The sequence below is a fragment of the Pristiophorus japonicus genome, unplaced genomic scaffold (assembly GCF_044704955.1).
Source record: "Pristiophorus japonicus isolate sPriJap1 unplaced genomic scaffold, sPriJap1.hap1 HAP1_SCAFFOLD_1256, whole genome shotgun sequence".
NCBI classification, from domain to species: Eukaryota; Metazoa; Chordata; class Chondrichthyes; family Pristiophoridae; genus Pristiophorus; species Pristiophorus japonicus.
In genome coordinates this window covers 50,860-72,535 of record NW_027250922.1, presented here as the reverse complement: position 1 = coordinate 72,535, position 21,676 = coordinate 50,860, and the positions used below count along the sequence as shown (strand labels likewise).

At 43.7% G+C, this 21,676-nt stretch overlaps 1 protein-coding gene across 4 annotated transcripts in view; it reads left to right on the top strand.

Annotated features, from left to right (window-relative positions):
- Positions 1-3,405: 3,405 nt before the first annotated feature.
- Positions 3,406-21,676, top strand: part of pdxdc1 (pyridoxal-dependent decarboxylase domain containing 1) — a 61,813-nt gene continuing 43,542 nt past the window's right edge. For 2 of the 4 annotated variants that reach the window (XM_070870280.1, XM_070870277.1), the window contains exons 1-7: positions 3,424-3,494; positions 4,321-4,389; positions 11,594-11,674; positions 13,530-13,679; positions 15,827-16,016; positions 20,151-20,219; positions 20,509-20,587. In XM_070870280.1, coding sequence (XP_070726381.1) covers positions 3,445-3,494; positions 4,321-4,389; positions 11,594-11,674; positions 13,530-13,679; positions 15,827-16,016; positions 20,151-20,219; positions 20,509-20,587 — 688 coding nt within the window. In that variant the 5' untranslated portion in view covers positions 3,424-3,444. Of the gene's footprint in view, positions 3,495-4,320; positions 4,390-11,593; positions 11,675-13,529; positions 13,680-15,826; positions 16,017-20,150; positions 20,220-20,508; positions 20,588-21,676 lie in introns of all 4 variants that reach the window. The other 2 variants (XM_070870281.1, XM_070870278.1) reach the window with 2 other exon arrangements.

Genomic DNA, 21,676 nt, shown 5'->3' with positions numbered 1-21,676 from the left:
ATCAGTACTTCACATTAATGTTGGGTAACTCTCCAGACATTATCCACGTTTGGAATGTTCAAATTTATAATTGTACTATTATTTTTCACAGTTCAAGTGGACAAAGTGTGAAAATTTCACACCTACTATTAAGTTTACTGAAATCCTAGTGAAAGCACCACTCCTATCGTTGGCCCCAAGTTTCCACATGATTTGCTCCGGATTTTTAGGAGCAACTGGTGGAGAATGGAGTATCGTAGAAATCGCAATTCTCCACATTTAAGTTTTCTGCAGTTCTAGTCAGTTAGAACAGTTTCACTTGAACAGAATTTTTTTTTTTCAAAAGGGGGCGTGTCCGGCCACTGACACCTGATTTGAAAGTTTCCACAGTGAAAACTTACTCCAAACTAACTTAGAATGGAGCAAGTGAAGATTTTTGTAGGCCTGAAAAAACCTTGTCTACACATTAAAAAATCAGGCGCAGGTTACAAATTAGGCGTCCGGAACGAGGCGGGGGGGGAAGGGAAGTCATTACATTCTACAATAAATCCTTAGTTATACTTATACAAATATTATACAAATAATTCTAACCTGAATAAAAATTTATAAGTAAAGAAAAGACTAAATAAACCATGTTCTTACCTGTGTGAAAGTGCTTCAGGCAGGGAGAAGGCTGCAGGAAGCCTCACAAGTTGAGGCAGCCGTTCCCAACGACAGGGGAGGGAAGGCAGTAAGGGCCCAACCGACGGCAGCAGCCGTTCCCGACGGCAGGGGAGGGGGGAGGCAGTAAGGGCCCGACCGACAGCAGCAGCCGTTCCCGACGGCAGGGGAGGGGGGAGGCAGTAAGAGCCCGACTGACGGCAGCAGCCGTTCCCGACGGCAGGGGAGGGGGGAGGCAGTAAGAGCCCGACTGACGGCAGCAGCCGTTCCCGACGGCAGGGGAGGGGGGAGGCAGTAAGGGCCCGACCGACGGCAGCAGCCGTTCCCGACGGCAGGGGAGGGGGGAGGCAGTAAGAGCCCGACTGACGGCAGCAGCCGTTCCCGACGGCAGGGGAGGGGGAAGGCAGTAAGGGCCCGACCGACGGCAGCAGCCGTTCCCGACGGCAGGGGGGGGGGGAAGGCAGTAAGGGCCCGACCGACGGCAGCAGCCGTTCCCGACGGCAGGGGGGGGGGGAGGCAGTGAGAAGGCTGCAGGAAGCCTCAGAAGTTGAGGCAGCCATTCCCGACGGCAGGGTGGGGGGAGGCCCCCCTGCCGTCGGTTGGGTCCGTCGGGAAATGGCTGCCTCAACTTCTGAGGCTTTCTGCAGCCTTCTCAATGCTGCAAGAAGCCTCAGTGCTGATCATGGAAGGGCAATGTGGTTTTATTAAAAAATGTTACAAATTGAACAGCTACAAAGAACTACAAAAATGGCCAAGCGCCAATGTTTCCTTCACACTGCGCGTGTGCGAAAGCTCCAACGCGCACGCGCAGGGTTGCCGGCACGGAAAAAACTCATTTAAATGGTACCCGCCCCCTCCTACTTACAAAATCGGCGCGAGTGGTAGGCTCTGCCCCCTGGGCGCGTGTCAAGCTGACATCGAGCTGCAAAGCGCTCGAGAATAACGCGTCTTTTTTTTCAGGCGCCGTTTTCGGCGCGAAAAACGGGCGCCCAGCTCGGAGGGGCGCCTGTTTTGCCGCGTGTGAAAACTTGGGGCCGTTGTGTGGAATTTTCCCCCACCACTAATACTGAAAGTTATCGGCAGCACTGTCTGCTAAGTTTGAGAGTAGAACGGTTAGCCAGTCGGCACTTTTGATTGGAATTTGAGTGAAGCTAACGGCGCTCATCATCGTTATTATGGAGTAAATTGGACAGCAACTTTCAGAGTATGCACATATGCAGTTAAATGCAGAAATCCGGAAGTTGCGGGTTGTGTTATCCCTCTCCTCCACAGGCTATGCTATAACAGCACCTCGCTGATGGACTTGGCATTAAAATCCATGTAAGGGCGTGAAGTTGCTGTACGTGCCTACTAAACACAGCAAAAAAAGTTAGGGCTGGTGCATTCAGATGTAAGTGAATTTTTAATGGCGTGATAAGTCATAATTACTGTTAGACAACCTCTGGCACTGAAGTCTCAGTCCTTCAGAATTGAATTGGTGTTTTAGGTTTAGAAAAAATTAAAATATATTTTTTAACTTTTTCTGTCTATCTCTTTTATCTCTCCCTCAAGCCCATCTTTCCCTCTCTTTATTATGCTTTCTCTACATGATTTAAATTTAAATTATTCTTCCTGGAGCCATGCTTTTGCATGTTCTGCTCACGCACGCCACACATCTCCTGTAGAGGGCGCTGTGATGGATCAGACACCTGATGACTGCAAGTCGGCACTCAAAAACCAGCAAAAAGTCTGTGGGCAACTGTCGGCGTATTGATTAGCGAGCACCATTCCTTCACTACTGACCGCAAAACCTGGGCCCTTGTATTTCAAATTCTTAATCAAAAATAAATTCAAACAAATCTTTAAAAAAAAATATTACTGTGTACAGAGGTTTGTGGAATGGCTGCCACAGCATCCTGCAGTGTTGCAATGTTTAACTGAAATTCGGTAAAAACCCCACCTAGTTATATATGTGGACATTACCTGTTGCATGTAAATATCACATTGAAACTGTACTTTAGTATATCAATTTGCATACTGTTATATAGACAGCTTATTTTACAACATAAAATGTTCACACATGCCTCTTGTGTTAACTATTTCATGATCGACTGTTATTTGTATACAACATGATTTTAAACAGCATTCAGAACTCGCTATAATAAGTAGCATTGTAGTATAATGTTTTGATTTTACTGGCATGATTTTGTCAAAACTTCTTATTGTACTAAGTGCTACTGTAGGGGGCCGAAATTGGTGGACATACTGCCCGCGGACTGCCGACATATCACCCAAAATCACAAAATTGATCAAAAAATACTTGCATAGCACCCACATACCACCTGGCGGGAAAGTCATCAGCGACATACTGCCGGGCATTGTGCATACCGTCTGCCCACACAGAGCACATTACAGACTGCCCAAAAGTCCAACATTGGTAGCATTTCACCAGAGCGCATACCGTCTGGAAAAAAAGGTGGTTTCTTGCTGGTGGTATGTCGGCGGTATGTAAACTAGAATGTCTCTTTCCCTCCCCCCCCCCCCCCCAAGCCCCAAATGATCTATTCCTTCCCCCAATGATCTCTCCTCTCGCTCTTTCCTCTCTCTCTCTGCCTCCTTCCCATTCCCCTGGAGATCTTTGGCAGGACTTGGAGCAGTCGTACGAGGAGGAATACTGCAGCAAACACATTACTTTCTCGAGTGTGACGCTCCTCCAACTAGATACATGTTGGAACCATTAAGTATCAATCAAGTTGTGTATTTTGAAAGATTCAAATATTTGTTTACATTTCTGTTTGACAGATGGTGGACCCCACTTTAGTCGAGATGGGGAAAAACCTCGACGAGGCTATGAAGATGTTGGAGGACACTCGGAGGTTAGTTTGTAATCTGTAGCGCTTAAATAACTTCATAAAAACTCAGTGCATTTTTTAAGTAGTTTAGGAGGTACGAATGTGAATTTTCTTGCATGCAGGAAGGAAAGAGAAAAATGAATGTTGAAATTATTATCTGTCAGTGATTTGGGAACAGGTCGACTCAACAACTTAAGGTTGCACAACCACATTACAAACACATTTTTTGTAAATATCTTCTCTCACAACTTTGGTGGTTTCTTATCATTGTCAAAACTTTGAAACATCCAGGTGTCCCTTTCATCGGTTTCTGAGAAATCACCTCAGTAACTTCAGAACTCACTTTGGAATTTTGCCAAAATTCAAGCAATTTCCTCTATCAGTTACTTGGACATAGTATGTTCATTCACCATTGTGTGTCCTTTAATTAAACTAAATGCAGATTTGAGTGCTGTGGTAATTGTGGGCTGGACAAAGCAGCTATGGAAAAATTGATTGCGTCAAATGATCTCTAGTTTGATTATTCTGGAACTTAAGTGTTTTTAATATTTCAATATTGACAGCAAAAAAATTAGAGTAATACTTTAAATATTTGGTAATTGTTTTACAATAGTTATGACTTCATATATTGGACTAAAATAAATTATAGAAAGTAACAAGTTATATCACCAATTTATTGTAATTGAAAGTATTTAATGGAGAGGTATCTTTTAAAAGTTTTAAATAAAATTGATAACTTAAATGTATCTTTTCAAATAACATTTTGTCTATGTAAGGTCAGTAGAGGTGTTTCTGTTTTGCAAGTGACGACTCAAATTCGTGATGTCTTCAATTTTATTAATCTAATTAGGGAAGCAGATGAAGAGAGAGAGAAAAAGAGATATGTCAGAAAAGATATTCCTGGCCCATTGCAGGGCGGGTGAGTAATGCTGCAAATCAAGTTTTTTGCAGTGTATTTATTTTACTTCTAGTTTTATATACTGTGGTAATATTATTGAAAACCTAATTAATCTGCCAAATTCTGGATGTTAATTTTATTTGCATTCTTTTGATGTTGTTTGTAAATGGTTACAGTAATCCCATAGAGAGACTTTTTAATTTTGAATTACATTTGCTTGAACACCTGTTAAATTTAGTTATTTTAAATTTGTTGTGTTCAGTATTGCCAACCCCACTGCCTCACGAATCAGGAGACAAGCTCTTTAAAAAGTCATGAGATTTGCTATAGAAATCATGAGTTGCTTTTTTTTCCCCGCCCCTTAGCTGCCCTTTGCTCCTGGACAGGAACCGCATTCCGCGACCTTTGCTCCCGAACAGGAAGCGCATTCTGTGATCCTTTCTCCCAGACAGGAAGCGTCACAGCTGTCAATGAGTAAAGAACATAAGAAATTGGAGCAGGAGTAGTTGGATCAGTGGCCCCGCTTTCGTGTCACTTGCAGGCTGGCCTTGCTCTGCTTTTGACCGTTAATCTTTCCAGAACACTGTCGTTCTAATCGTGACCTTTCAATCACAGGAAACAGTCTCTGTCTACCTATTCTGTCTAATCCCGTCAGAATTTTAAACACGATAAAATCACTTCAATCTGTTTTATTTGAGATGTCCAGCTCATGTAGTGATTCTCTCCACCCCCCGCCCAAGTATAAGGTTTAGTGATTTTCTGTACAGATAAGAAATAAAGACAGCTTTCTGTAAGAATGAAGGGAAGGGAACCATTCAAATTTAACTATCATCTGAATTAAACACCAACTATCGTACACACTTTAGCTTACTTTTCAACACCATGCAAAATATTTTCACTTAATTCAGAAAAAAAATCAGAAAAAAAATACAATCGAACCATAGCAGGAATTGTCTGCAAAGGCTCCTACCTAGTGTCATACCTTACATCGGAACGTGCTACTGAAAAGGTTCAATACAGTTTGATAGCTTCAACCTTTCTCTGATTTACGCTTCTAATGTCATTGTTGACAACACAATTGTCTATTGGGTAATGATGTCAATCAAATCATTTGCCGCCACTTCCGGTAACAATCCATGATCTCCGACTATGTATGCGGCAATCTTACGACTGCCCTCAATCTGATCGCATTTGTAATCTCAATGATTGACATGAGGGCTGACATACTTCCACCAATGAGAGGGCGGATGTAGTGTAGGGGGCGGGGAGGTAGGCTGAAGATATTTGTTGCTGGAGCTGAGATGGCGGAGTTTAATAAAGTAAGAAAAAAAAACATGACTTCAGAGTTGAATCACGAGTTGGGGTAAATTTTCATTCAGTTTTCATTCAAAATCGCGTGTCTCACGAGTAATTCTCGAGAGCTAGCATTACCGTATATGGAACATGACCTGATTCCATTTATGCTAGCAACAGCTTAAGAGAGCAAAGCACCCCAAAACACTTCATATATGGAAATAACCAGACAAACAAATGGAAGGAGGAGCATTAATGGTGGTGAGGAAAAGTAACATCAGAGGTGTTTAATTTTGAGGAAGCTTTTGAAGGGGGGAGAGCGCTAGCGAAGCAGAGGTGCTGAGAGAATTTCCCCACGTGTGGAGCTAAAATGGCCGAAAGAGACTGAAGAAGAGGGGAAAATGTAAGGAGGCCAGAATTAGAATAATGGAGGATGGAAACAGAAAAATAAGGCAAAAGGAGGTGGCTGAAGTAGGGAGGGGAGAGGACGTAGAGAGATTTATAGAGGGGACTGGATTTTGAAATTGATGTTCAGGTAGATAGGGAGCCAGTGAAGGTAGGTAAGCACATGGGTGATGGAGGAATAGGCCTTAGTGCAGAATAGGATGTGTGTGACGGAGTTGTAACCTAAAAAGGATAGAACTCAGATGACCGTCAAGGAGAACATTGAAATAATCTAATATCAAAGTGAAGATGATATGGATAAGCATTTCAGCGGCAGTCAGGGTGAGGCAAGGGGTGGAGCTGGGTAATGTTGCAGAGATGGAGATAGGTAGTCGTGGTGGCAAGACTTTAGAGTTCATAGCTTGAATCGGTCTCAAATAGGATGGTGAGGGTGTGTAGTGTCAGGCTTAGTCTGAGGGAGCTGTTGGAGGGTGTTTGTGTAATTCTAGGAAGGCGCTGGACATAATGGCTTCAAGCTTGTTGATACTGAGTTGAGGAATATTCTTGTTCATCCAGGACTTGCTATTGGCTAGATAGCTTGGCAGTACAGTGGTAGTCGAGAATTGTGGCAGAGGGGTAAAGGTGGCCATTGTCGGAATACATCTGGAATCTGAGCCCAATTTCAACAAATGATCTCGCTGTGTAGATCAGGAAAAGAAAAGCATCAGACATGGAGCCTAGGGCACACCCATCTGTCAGTGGGTTGAAAAGTAATTACAGATGCGATGCTGCCTATGTTAAGATAAATGGGATTGGAACCAAGCTAGGATGGTGCCATTGAGATAGACCACAGAGGAGAGACCGTGGATTAAGTAACTTTGTGTTGAACGCTGATGAGGAGAATTCGTGCACCATGTCACAGTATGAAGATTTAATGCATGACTTTGACAGGAGCAGTCTCTGTGCTGTCGGCAGGTCAGAAACTGGATTAAAGGGATTTGAAGAGGGACAGGTGGTTTTGGAGCTGGCTAATGAGAACAAGTCTGAGTGGATGGAGAAATTGGAGTTATTTGAAGAGAGATGGATCAAAGAAGGTCTTTTGAGGCAAGGGTGATTAATTTCAGAGACAGTATGGAGAGCAAGAGTAGTTGTGTGAAAAGGAGTTGAGTGAGGAGGTTTAGGCTGCAGGAGGTGGGCCTCGGAGAGGAGCTTGGTGAGGGAGCTGAGGAAGATGCTGATATGGAATCGGGTAAGGATGTGGAGACTGGAGCTTGAGACAGCTGAGGTCTCAATCTTTGAGATGAAAAAATCCATGAGCTCCTCCTATTTGGTGTTTCAGTTAAAAATATGGGAGGCAGAGGAAAGGGGTGTAAGACATGGTTTGCCGTTAAGAAGAGAAGTCTAGGATTCTTGCCTTTCAGGTGCAATATTGCTTTCGTTGATTGAGCTAGATCTGCTGGTGAGCAGCATTTTGTGCCAAGTGTGTTTCAATCTGCAGAACTCTGCGTTAGGAATCGGGAAATGACAATTATACCAGAGCAAGCGGCGGGAATGGGAGATAGTGAGGGACTTGGAGGGAATAAAAGCAGAGGCAATGTAGCTGTTGAGCTGATTGGATGCAGCAGATGTGTTGAAGTGGGTGAAAAGACTCGGGAGTGAGAGTTGGAAGTTTGAGAGGGTGTTGGACAGTGAGCTGGGGGATTGTTTTCTCCAGGGATGGAAGAATTCATCATTAAACAAACTAGAATGCACACATGCATTTTTGAAAATAGTACTGCAACTTAAAATTGTAGTTATTCCTATGCAGAATGCTTCTTGGGTTAAATTGCTGAATGGATTTTAAAGGGCTGCATAATGTGCATATTAAAACACTTGAATTTAAAAATCATAGTATCATAGAAGTTCACAGCATGAAACAAGGTCATTTCGGCTCATCGTGTCCATGCCGACCAACAAGAGGCTATCCAGCCTAATCCCACTTTGCAGCTGTAGGTCCGTAACCCTGCAGGTTATGCCACTTCAAGTGCACATCCAAGTACTTTTTAAATGTAGGTGAGGGTTTCTGCCTCTACCACCCTTTCAGGCAGTGAGTTCCAGACCCCCACAACCCTCAGCGTGAAGAAATTTCCCCTCAAATCCCCTCAACCTTCTACCAATTACTTTAAATTTATGCCCCCTGGTTGTTGACCCCTCTGCTAAGGGACATAGGCCCTTTCTATCCGCTATATCTAGGTCCCTCATAATTGTATTAATCTCAATGAGGTTTCCCCTCAGCCTCCTGTTCCAAAGAAAACAAACCCAGCTTATCCAATCTGTCCTCATAGCTAAGATTCTCCACTCCCGGCAACATCGTCGGAAATCTCCTCTGTACCTTCTCTAGTGCAATCACGTCCTTCCTATAATGCGGTGACCAGAACTGCATGCAGTACTCCAGTGTGGGCTAACCAGTTATTTATACAGTTCCAGCATAACCCCTCTGCTCTTGTATTCTGTGCCTCGGCTAATAAAGGCAAGCATTCCGTATGCCGCCTTAACCACCTTATCTATCTGGCCTGCAACCTTCAGGGATCTGTGGACATGCACTCCCAAGTTCCCTTTGTTTCTCTACACTTCTCAGTGTCCTACCATTTAATGTATATTCCCTTTCCTTGTTGGCCCTCCCCAAATGCATTACCTCACACTTCTCTGGATTAAATTCCATTTGCCACTGTTCTGCCCAGTTGATTATCTTCCTGCCGACCAGTTGATTATCTTCCTGCCGACCACAGCTTTCTTCTTCATTATCAACCACACAGCCGATTTCAGTATCATCTGCAAACTTCTTAATCATACCCCCTATATTCAAGTCTAGATCATTGGTGTATGCTACAAAAAGCAAGAGACCCAGCACTGAGCCCTGCGGAACCCCACTGGAAACATCCTTCCAATCACAGAAACACCCATCAACCATTACCCTTTGCTTCCTGCCTCTGAGCCAATTATGGATCCAACTTGCCACTTTGCCCTGGATCCCATGGGCTTTTACCTTCATGACCAGTCTGCCATGTGGGACCTTATCAAAAGCTTTGCTAAAGTCCATATACATTGCATCGTACACACTACCCTCATTGACCCTCCTGGTTACCTCCTTGAAAAATTCAATCAAGTTAGTCAGACACTTAACAAATCCGTGCTGACTGTCCTTGATTAATCTGTGTCTTTCTAAATGAGGATTTATCCTGTCCTTCAGGATTTTTTCCAATAATTTTCCTACCACTGAGATTAGGTTGACTGGCCTGTAATTACTCGATCTATCCCGTTCTCCCTTCTTAAACAAAGATACCACATTAGCAGTTCTCCAGTCCTCTGGCACTACACCTGAAGCCAGAGAGGATTGGAAAATGGTCAAAGCCTCTGCTATTTCCTCTTTTGCTTCACTTAACAGCCTGGGATTCATTTCATCTGGGCCTGGGGACTTATCCACTTTCAAAACTGCTAAATCCCTTAATACCTCCTCTCTCCCTATGTTTATTTCATCTAATATTTCACACTCCCCTTCCTCTATAGCAGTGTTTGCATCGCCCCTCTCTTGCGAAAACAGATGCAAAATATTCATTAGGAACCATACTCCCATCTTTCCACAAAATGAATTCTAGGATAGCATGAAATCATTTCAAACTAGTTGCTTATAAATCATGTAGTCATGTACTAACATTAGTGAAGACTAAACTGGTAAGAACAGTTTTTACAGGTGTATTTCAATCCAAAACTCGGTGGAGAACGTAAGAGAAGTAAAAAAATATAAAGTTTGAATTCACATGCCTTATAAATACATTTTAGTAAATATTTCAATATTTTGACTCTTAGGGCCCAAGTTTCGGCCTTAGTTGCTCCTGATTTTTTTGGAGCAGCTGGTGTAGAACGGAGTATCTTAGAAATTTGAATTCTCGGCATTTAGTTTGCTCCAGTTCTAGTCAGTTAGAACAGTTTCACTTTAGAACAGAATTTTTTTTTCAAAAGGGGGCGTGTCCGGCCACTTACGCCTGTTTTCAAAGTTTCGGCAGTGAAAACTTACTCCAAACTAACTTAGAATGGAGTAAGTGAAGATTTTTGTACGCTCGAAAAAACCTTGTCTACACTTTAGAAAATCAGGCATAGGTTACAAATTAGGCGTAGGGAATGGGGGGGGGGGGGGGTTTAAAGGGAAGTTTACAAACATTAAACACTTCAGTTTTACAAATAAAGAGCCATCATCAATAATAAATGATAAATACATCAAAAAATCCACCAATAAATCAATCAAAAAAAATTAATAAATAATTTGAAAACAAAATCAATAAATAAAACATTTTCTACTTACCGACTGCAGCACCGGGAGTCCTCCAACAGCGTGCTGGGATGCACCCCCCCCTCCCCAGTGTGTCTCTGTCAGTGTCTCTATCTCTCTGTCTGTGTGTGTCTCTCACTCTCTGTCAATGTCTGTGTTTCTGACAGCGCGGGGAGGGGGCAGGTAGAGGGGGATATGGGGAGGAGAAGGGGAAGGGGGGGGGGGGGAGAAAGGAGAAGGGGGGCGGTCAGGTCCGCGGGGGGGGGGGGGGGGCGGGAGCGGGAGGAGGAGGAGCGCGGCTCGGGTCCAGTGCGGGAGTCGGGTCGGGAGGAAGCAGGAGCTGGGCATGGGAGGCAGCCTTATGCACGCAGCCCCAGTGAAGCCATTCGGCTAGGGGCTGCGTGCTTCGGGCCCCTCCCACACAGTTTTGGGCGCCTGGAGCTACTGTACATGCGCGCCCACTGTAGCGCGCATGTGCAGAGGTCCCGGCACTGTTTTCAGTGCAGGGACCTAGCTCCGCCCCCTACAGCTCGTGCTGCGCCGCGCCTGGCTCCATAGGACCGGAGAATCTAAGTTTTTTTTTTAGGCGCACTTTGTGGCGCGAAAAACAGGCGTCCAGGTCGGGGCTGCGCCGTTCTAGGCACGGCCTGAAACTTGGGCCCTTAATGTTTTGTTTAAAAGGTGATATCACTAAACCTGAAATGCACTGGCACTTAAAAACCATGATTCTCTAACAATGTTTCAGTCAATGTAATGCCCCATAACTGCAATAAGTATATTTCGCTATGCAAATATACTCCTTTATGGAAAGTATTTTTAACTGAAATTAATGTGATGAAAAATATTATGTGGATGGATGTTGGGCTCCTAATTGGAGGCACTGATGGGGCCTAGTTTGCTGAGAAATGGTATTTTATTATCCAATGGGAATCCACCCGGCCTCATTATTTTCAAAACCGTAGAATATAGATAAGTTTTTAAACTATCACCAGCTCCACAGGGAATCTCTGTCTTGTTGATTCACTGAAAAGTACTGCTGCAAAATGTTTCTGTACTTTATTAAAAAAAATAATAGGTGTGCCATGCTGAGCAATGTTACATTATTCAGTGGGGTTGCTGGAAACCAAGGCTCGGCACCCCAGCTTCAAAAATGGCATTTCTAAACGGGAAGTAAATATTTTCAATTGAGAAACTGATTTTAATGTATTTTATTTTAAAACACACCACTTGTTTTTTTTCCAGTGGACAGGACATGACGAGTATCCTTCAACTTGTACAGAACCTTATGCATGGAGAGGATGAAGAGGAATCACAGTCCCTTCGGTAAGTTGTGAATTTTTAGATATATTGCTAAAGGGGTAAATTAGACTAAGGTTTTCTTCAGTACAGTTAAAACTTGTTTTGCACTTCATTAGTCAGGATTTAGACCTCACTGTTAGTGCAGAAATAAGGGTAATGAACCAGTTCTGCAATACACATCTTTTAAACTACAAATTCAGCACCGCCAATTGCTCCAACCACTTTCGGCATTAACTGCAGACACGTAACTATGAACGCTTGGTGTCGTACAGCTCATAATGCCATCTCTAGACATAATCCAACTTTTGAAAAGACAAAATTTTTAATTGTACAGCGGACTGTAATTCATAATTCAAGTGGCCCACTCCCGAGCCGTGCACCCCGCTACTGCCCCAGAAAGGAAGTGGAGAGCTTGATTTATCACTTTCCAGCTCCTGATGACCTCTGCATTCCTTGCTCCCTTCCTGCCCCCCCTGCCATGACCTTAATCCGAGTCTTGTGCCTTTATGGATTAAGAACATCCATTGGGAGAGAAATTCTGTGGGATTCCCCACAGTCACTAACTTTAATGTTATATTTATACTAGATTGGAGATCTACATAGAATAATGTTAGCAGAAGCCCATGGAATAAAAGGGACAGTGGCAGCATGGATAAGAAATTGGCAAAGGGACAGGAAACAGAGTATTGCTGAATAGTTGTGTTTCGCACTAGAGGAAGGTATACAGTGGTGTTCCCCAGGGATTGGTACTAGGACCGCTGCTTTTTTTCTTATTAATGATTTGGACTTTGGTGTATAGGGCATTATTTCAAAATTTGTGGATGACACAAAACTTTGAAGTATAGTGAACGGTGAGGAGGATGGGGATAGACTTCAAGAGGGTTAAAGACAGGTTGATCGAATGGGTGGATGAAGTTCAACACAGAAAAGTGCGAAGTGATATATTTTGGAAGGAAGAACGAGGAAAGGCAATATAAACTGAAGGGATACAATTTTAAAGGGGGTGCATGAACAGAGACACCGGGGGGTACATGTGCAAAAAATCATTGAAGGTGGCAGGACAGGTTGAGAAAGTGATTTTAAAAAACCCATACGGGATCCTGGGCTTTATAAATAGAGGCATAGAGTACAAAAGCAAGGATGTTATGATGTACCTTTATAAAACACGAGTTCGGCCTCAACTGGAGTATTGTGTCCAATTCTGGGCACTGCACTTTAGGAAGGATGTGAAGGCCTTAAAGGGTGCAGAAAATATTTACAAGGATGGTTCCAGGGATGAGGGACTTCAGTTATGTGGATCGACTGGAGAAGCTGGGGTTGTTCTCCTTAGAGCAGAAAAGGTTTAAAGGAGATTTGATAGAAGTGTTCAAAATCATGAGGGGTCCAGGCAGAGTAGATAGAGAGAAACTGTTCTAATTGGCAGAAAGGTTGAGAATCAGAGGACACCGATTTAAGGTGATTGGCAGAAGAACGAAAGGCAACATGAGGAAAAACTTTTTTACGCAGCGAGTGGTTAGAGTCTGGAATGCACTGCCTGAAAAGATGGCGGAGGCAGACTCTAAATCACTGCTTTCAAAAGGGAATTTGATAAGTACCTGAAAGAAAAGGAAATTGCAGGGCTATAGAGAAAGGGCGGGGGATCGGGACTAGCTGACGTCCTCTTGCAGAGAGCTGGCATGGGCTTGATGGGCGAATGGCCTCCCACTGTGCAGTTATGATTCTATGATTCTATGATTATATTGTAGCAGTTGTATGGTTGATAAATTTAAATGTTGCTCTTTCAATTACTAATGAATTTTATTTGAATGTATATATTTTCAATGTGAGGATATTTCCCATGAAAACCATTGCTAGATTTTAATAACCTTTCTGTATTTAGCAGATTACAGCATGTTGGAGAGCAGGGTCATATGTCCTTACTGGGTCACAGTTTGGCAGCGTACATCTCTGTGCTCGACAGAGAAAGACTACGAAAACTGACCACTAGGATCTTGTCGGATACCACACTCTGGCTATGCAGACTTTTCAGGTAACATTTCTTGACAGTGCAAAACACATATAATTACATATTGTCCTTATTTAAGATAACTGAAAAGTACAGTGGTACAGTTGTATTCTAACATTCTACCACAAGGTGGTATGATGCAAGTTTGTTGCATTAATTCGTAATGTTGGATGTGGTAAATAGAAAGGCATTTCATCACTGGGAGAGGGGAAAGGGACAAGATCAGCAGTACCGTCCTAGCGACATGCTGAAACTATAATTGTTAAAATTTATAGTATTCTTAGACTGTCTTCTGCTGGGGAATTTAAAATTTTTTGTAAAATATAAAATAATAAACCAGTTTCCATGAAACCAAATTCAATCTGGAATTAAATATAGGACAAATTATTTTAAACTTAATTTGGCAACTTTTGATTTAAGACTTCCAAGTTTTTTATGTCGAGAATGCAAAGATTATCCTCAAAATACATGTTGCAGAAATGGTGAATTTATAAGGAATGTTTTATTTATTTGATGTGCACTGAAATTGGAAAGTAAATAGTTGCATTAAGTGAGGGTAGCACAGAACAAATGGATTATTCTCCCTCCCCATAAAATGTAAAAATGTCTGACTTTTATTTGGATGTATGCAGTGCCCACTTGCTGAGTGCATGATGCATTAACCACAACTTATATTTATATAGCGCTGTTAACGTAGTGAAATGTCCCAAGGTGCTTCACAAAAATATTATAAGATGAAACAATTTGACACTGAGCAGCATAAGTAGAATTTAGTGCAGGTGACCAAAAGCTTGGCCAAAGAGGTAGGGTTTTAAGGAGCGTCTTGAAGGAGGAAAGAAAGGTAGAGAGGTTAGAGGTAAACAGTTAACCATTAACTGTACCACAGATCTTCGGTATTTGTGTGTTGTTTTAAGATGTGCTAATACAAATCTGACCTTTATGAAAAAGAGTCCTTAGTATCATTTATAGGAATTGATTGATACGCAATTCATTTAATTTTACAAAGCCTCCACATAGTTGCTCTTAACAGAAAAGGAAACTGTTTTATTGAAGTGAGTAACTTTTTGCCTTGTTTCTGGGAGGATAAAGGTTACAGTAACTAGCAAGTTTTCTTTGCATGGGTTTTATCTAAACATGAAATTTGAACCTGGAGAAAGTAATATATTGTGAAGAGAGACTCAAGATACTGCTGAAACTATTTTCAATGGAGCAGAGAAAGCGAAGGGATTTAACAGTTTAAAAAAAATTATGAAGGGCTTTTATAGTACAAACCAGGAAAGACTATTTTCTTTGGTTGGGTAGTCAGTGATGAGTTATTTAATTTAAAGTGTTATTAAGAGAATAAAGAGAACGATTAGAGCATGGAGTGAAGTTAAGTAGTGGGTAGTCCCACAGGGCATTATCTTTGCTCTTGTTATGACTCCAACCTGTTACAGAAGCATGCTCTGGGTCTCCTGGAAACTTAAATTGAATATGGAATCCTTTTATGGAATGTTAAAATGCAGTCGCTCTCCTTTGCACTGTCACAACAATAATTAGTCACCCAGTGAGTGGAGCTTTGATGCTGGCACACAAACTCTCGGATTATATCACAGCCTTGTAATAGCTCTCACTCATCTTTTCATAATAGTTAATTTTCCATGGCATTGAACACGGGTTTCAAGACTAAGTGTAGTCTGCAAATGAAGCTGTGTTTGAGGGCAGAGATGAATTGGACCAGGGTGCATAGATGGGATTTGGTGAGCATTTAAAGTCATATAATATGTCTTTATTTTTATATAATACTTTGATTTGGTGCTATTTGTAGTTAAATAGCAAAACCGATGGCCATTTGAGAAGCAGAGAAATAGCGTTGGTTGGCGCTTAGGAGCCGGCACAGGCACGACGGGCTGAATGGCCTCCTTCTGGGCTATAAGATTCTATAGTTCTGTGATAGTTTTCTGGGGACAGAAATTCCATTGAGCTTTCTTATTCAATCCAGTATTTTCAGTTACTGCTGCCGTTCAGATTTGCCATATGACTTCACATATTTTGATTGGGTGAGAGTTACTATGGATGCCTGTGATGAGAAGGATAGTTTTACCAAAAGATTATTCATTATTGAGCATGTGCATGAGCTTTAGTAATTAAACTACATGATAGTGCGCTGAGGCCTGAGTTTTGTTCTTCAGGTATGAAAATGGTTCTGCCTATTATCACGAAGATGACCGAGAAGGTCTGTTGAAAGTGTGCAAACTCATCATTCATTCAAACTATGAGGACTATGCAACAGAAGGTTTTAACGTCCTGCATAACAAGTCTCCTGTCCTCTATATTAGTGCTGCTTGTAGAACAGGTCTGGGCCAGTATATCTGCAACCAGGTAAAATACATTACTTTCCCTATTGCATTGTACACAGAATAACAACTGAAATGGGATTAATTACAAACTGGTTTTGGGTCAGTATATAACCAAAGGATCAGATGTGAAAGGACATACAAGAACAAACCCGAGGGACCCATCCAATATATTCATGTAATTCATTCTTCACCATCCATTATTTGTAATATTGTACACATTAATTTGTTGTTTTTCATTTCTGTTTCTGAAAATTTCCTAGCATTCTGCTCTATTGAGTTGACTGCACAAATAAAAGCATTAGAAATGGGGAAAAATAGGCGTGCGACATTACAGGTACACCAGCACTGCTGACATAAAGCTGCAAAATTGTAGAAATATAGGGCCCAAGTTTCCACACGCGGCGAAACAGGCGCCCCTCCGAGCTGGGCGCCCGTTTTTCGCGCCGAAAACGGCGCCTGAAAAAAACCGCGCTATTCTCGAGCGCTTTGCAGCTCGATGTCAGCTTGGCGCGGCGCCTCCCCCCCCCCCGCCCCCCGCCGTCGGGAATGGCTGCCTCAACTTCTGAGGCTTCCTGCAGCCTTCTCACTGCCTCCCCCCGCCCCCCTGCTGCCGTCGGGAACGGCTGCCTTCTCACTGCCTCCTCCCCCCCGCTGCCGTCGGGAACAGCTGCCTCCTCCTCCCCCCCCGCCGTCGGGAACGGCTGCCTTCCCACCCCACCCCCTGCCGTCGGGAACGGCTGCCTTCCCACCCCACCCCCTGCCGTCGGGAACAGCTGCCTCCTCCCCCCCCCCCCCGCCGTCGGGAACGGCTGCCTTCCCACCCCACCCCCTGCCGTCGGGAACGGCTGCCTCAATTTGTGAGGCTTCCTGCAGCCTTCTCCCTGCTTGAAGCACTTTCACACAGGTAGGAACATGGTTTATTTAATCTTTTCTTTGCTTATAAATTTTTATTCAGGTTGGAATTATTTGTATAATATTTGTATAAGTATAACTAAGGATTTATTGTAGAATGTAATGACTTCCCTTTCCCCCCCCCCCCCCCCCCCCAACCTCGTTCCGGATGCCTAATTTGTAACCTGCGCCTGATTTTTTAATGTGTAGGCAAGGTTTTTTCAGGCCTACAAAAATCTTCACTTGCTCCATTCTAAGTTAGTTTGGAGTAAGTTTTCACTGTGGAAACTTTCAAATCAGGCGTCAGTGGCCGGACACGCCCCCTTTTGAAAAAAAAATTCTGTTCAAAAGTGAAACTGTTCTGACTAGAACTGCAGAAAACTTAAATGTGGAGAATTGCGATTTCTAAGATACTCCGTTCTCCACCAGTTGCTCCTAAAAATCAGGAGCAAATCATGTGGAAACTTGGGGCCATGTTGTGTAAGGATATAACTCAGAAAATAGTGGGACCAAATAACTTGGGGGAGAAATTGGGCTCCTTTGCGCCTCCCGTTAGCACCACCGGAGGTTGATAATGGGGCACAAATGGGTTTGCGACCGGGCATGGCAAGATCAACAACGCCCACTAAATTCGGCGGGAGTTTTGTGGAGGTGGTAAGACGTTTGTACCCCGATCACCTGCGCCCGGAGATCGTGACGTTATTGCTGTGCGCAACGTCGGATGAAAAATTTCCTTTCAGCCCCTACTTGTGTGCCTGCCGTTAATGATGACAGGTAGATGTCATTCCATACCACACCCCAAAACTGAAATATCTGCAATATTCCAGTAATAAATTTATCAAAAAACATTAACCACATATGTAAAAATGTCTGACAACAACAATATTGACTAATCACCCTTGTGCACACCCTTACCCTCCCCTCTTTACACAGTCCATTTTCCTAATCTACTGCTCCTATGTAGTGTCTCCCCAGTGGCTGCAGCAAGGCTGATGGAAGGCTGCTAAGTGTCGGTGATAGAGACTACAGATTGTCTTGCAGATACCCTCGACCAGCTCTGGGCCTGGCTGTAGACTGCACCACCTCAGGCTGGGTGGTGGCAGTCTGGGCTGGCTGGATGACTGGCAGCGACAAGTGCAGTGGTGGGATCAGGAATGCTGTCATTCTGAGAGCGGACAGCAGGTTCCTGCTCCACTGACTCACTGCCACTCCCTCAGGGCAGCACCTCGGCATCCCCACCAATCTGCTGCAGGACAGATTGCTGGGCTGCTGTGACACCGTGAGATTCCCAGTGGACTGTGGTGGACCCAGCGATGATAGCAGCAGTCAGAGCTTGTGTGGCATGCATGAGAGCAGTCTGAGATTTGATGCCAGCAACCATTGTCTATATTACAGCACTAAGATGTTGCATTGCTTCCGCCTATGCTGCAGTGGAAACTGCCACATCGCCCATGACACGCATCATGAAGTTTGGATCCTCGCGGTCTCTCTGGGCGACCATCATCCTCTGCAGAGTGGCAATTATGGGCTCCATGGTGTGCGTAAAGCTCTGCAATGTTGAAGATGGACTTGTCCACTTTCCTTACCATTGCTGAGAGGCTCTCGGGCACCCTTGCCATTGCCGCTATCATCTCAATGCATGGCCATCACCCTTCCTGTGCACTCTTCCCCATCGAGGTCCTCATTTGAGTCCTGTGTAGCAGAACTTACGCGAACTCTCCCTCTGGGGAGCTGGCTCACAAGACACCCTTTCCCCATGGCCTTGCTGCCGCCTGCTCGCCCCGGGTGCATCACCCAGTGCATACCTTTCTACTAAACTTGCCTCTAAAGATTGCGTAGTGCCAGTATCTGAGGTGGTGCCTCCGGGTGAGAGATGCAGTGTCGCTCCTCCTCTTCTTCCTCACTCTCAGTTGGGGGGCTCAGGGACAGATTGCTCATCTGGATGCTGATTATCTGAAAGCATAAAGGCACAAGACTCGTGTTGAGGTCAGGACAAGGGGGCAGGAATGGAGCAAGGGATATAGACATTATCAGGAGCTGGAAAATGATAAAGGCTTGTGGTGTGAGGGGGAAGTGGGATAAGAAAATGAAAGGATAAAGATACTGTTGTTGCCCCCAATGGGGTCACCGTCGCCGATGGCCATGGCACCCACCATCTGCTGCCCATTGAGTCGCAGTACTCGCTCCTCAAGATCTGAAAGCTGCTGGAGCTGCGCCTCACCTCCACCTGTTCTTTGCTGCTTCCTCCTATTGTGGGCCAGCTTGGCCTGAAAAATAAACTTTGTGTTTGGGAGATATGCCTGCAAAGTTGTTGAAGAGCTGTGATTGTAGGCAAGGTGTGAGATGTCGATGTGAGTTGGAGTAGGTGCAGATGTTTGGTGGGTGTGTGGTGCTTTCTGCAGTGTTTACAGACTGAGGTTCAGATGCTTTTATGTGGGACCTGTTGAAGCATGTATTCACCTTGACCACCCGACAGATAGTTGAATTTCTTCCAGCATTGAGTCAGGCTGCATTTCACCACACTACTGGCCAACACCTCCTGGTCCACATTGGCCTGAAGATCAGGGCCAATGGCCGGGAACAGCACTGCGCTCCTTCGTTCCACTCCCGCACCAATGCCACGTCTGTGAAACAACGAGCTCTGTCCCTGGGAGTGGCATCAGCCATTGCCATCAGGGGATTCAATTGTTCGCAAGTCGCCTTTAGAGCCAGTAATGCTGAAAATGAGAATCTGCACAATGATACAACCTCCCCTTTAAGAGCTGGAAGGAGCCAGTGTGAAGTATCATTGCTGAATGCATTGTACCCGAAATTCATTATTGCTCTGCTGGTAGCACCCTACTGAGGTCATTAGACTTGATTTAGCGTTCCAATTCCTTCCAGGAGCGCTAACACCCAATTTAGTAGAAGTTCAGAATCATTGGCTCCTGGCGCTAAAATTTCAAAACTTACTGCCCCAAACTGAGCAATACCAAATTTCTCCCCCCTTGTGTCTAAATTATACCAAGTTCAAGAATTAAACTATGAAAGGAATTGCCACATTTGACAACTTTTATGGACCTATGATTTATGCGTGTTTCTAAAAAAACAACCAAATTATGTATTTATTTCGAATCTTGATCGTTATTTTGTAAATGTTGCCTTGCACCACATGATTTTTATTTATTTTCTTTTTCTTTTTAAAAGGAAAATATATTGATTGCCAGAAAATAAGGACCTCCAGTATACTGTAACTAAATTGTGTCCCTGTTTTTCTCCATTGCAGCTTGGTCTCCCCATCTCCTGTATGTGCAGTGTGCCTTGTAACACCATGTTTGGATCTCAGCATCAAATGGTAAGTTCTTGATTGATAAGTGGAGGAGGAATGGGAATTCACACAATGAAAACTCTTTTTACTGAGTTGTATTTTCAATCCACTCCTTCAGTTTCAGGAACTCCGTTACAATACCACCGCACCATAATGATATGATTGTATACTTGTATAACACTTGCTGCCTGCATCTCGATTACTAACCCCCAAACTCTTTTTAAAACACCATTTCACTAGTGTTCATGCTTGCAAAGATAGTTAATCCAACTCCAGCTTGCCCTATTTAATGGTTTGTCATTTATTGCTTTGACAGGATGTAGCCCTACTGGAAAGGCTTATTAAAGATGATATTGAATGTGGAAAATTTCCTCTCTTGCTTGTAGCAAATGCAGGTATGTAATAAAGCTGTGAGAAAATAGTGTTATATGCATTGGCACCTCAATGAATATTCATTGATTGAGGGAGACTGGTGGGAGTTGGGGGCACAGTCTTAATGCCAGCAAGATCAGCTGATCTGATACCCCACCCCTCCAGCTGCTTTTATCCGCTACCAATCATCTTCAATCCCTCAACCCTCATCTCCATCAATTACAGGGAGCTCATGGACGACTTTGCCACTAAGATTGAGACCATCTGCTAGTTGACTATGCTGTTTTCCCTCCGCCCTAGCCCTGATCCCGCATCTTTTTCTAGTTTCCCATCTCCCCTTATACGCTCTCCAAGATCATCTTGTCCATGAGATCCATCTCCTGCTCCCTTGACCCCGTTCCCATTGGCCGCACAACATCCTTTGCTTGCCCCCGTGCTAGTTAATAGTGTGAATGATCCCTCCTCTCGGGTACTGCTCCCCCCTACTTTGCAAAGCCGGTGTTATCCATCCCTATTCATAATTCCACCCTTGATCCCTCTGTCCTTGCAAACTACCACCCCATCTACAACTTCCTTTTTTTCTTAAGTCTTTGAACATGTTGACGATTCCCAAATCTGTGCTCATCTTTGCCACAACACCATTTTGGATCTCTTAATCGGGGTTCCATCCCTACCATGAGATTGAAACAAAAAAGAAAAAGACTTGCATTTATATAGTGCCTTTCAGACCTCAGTACGCCCAAAGTGCTTTACAGCCAATGAAATACTTCTTGAAATGTCGTCACTGTTGTAATCATCATCATCATCATAGGCAGTCCCTTGAAATGAGGATGACTTGCTTCCATGCCAAAAAGGGATGAGTTCACAGGTGTTTCAATGAAGGATCTAATATTCTGGATCCCAAACTACATCTTGAAGGGTGGAAGATGCCTGTGCATGGATTTTTTTAATGTGTGGTGGCTGTTGCACCCCAGCTGTAATGTGGGAAACATAGCAGCCAATTTGTGCACAGCAAGGTCCTGCAAACGGCAATATGATAATGACCAGGCAATCTGATTTTTAGTGATGTCGATAGAGGGATAAATATTGGCCAGGACACCAGAGATAACTCT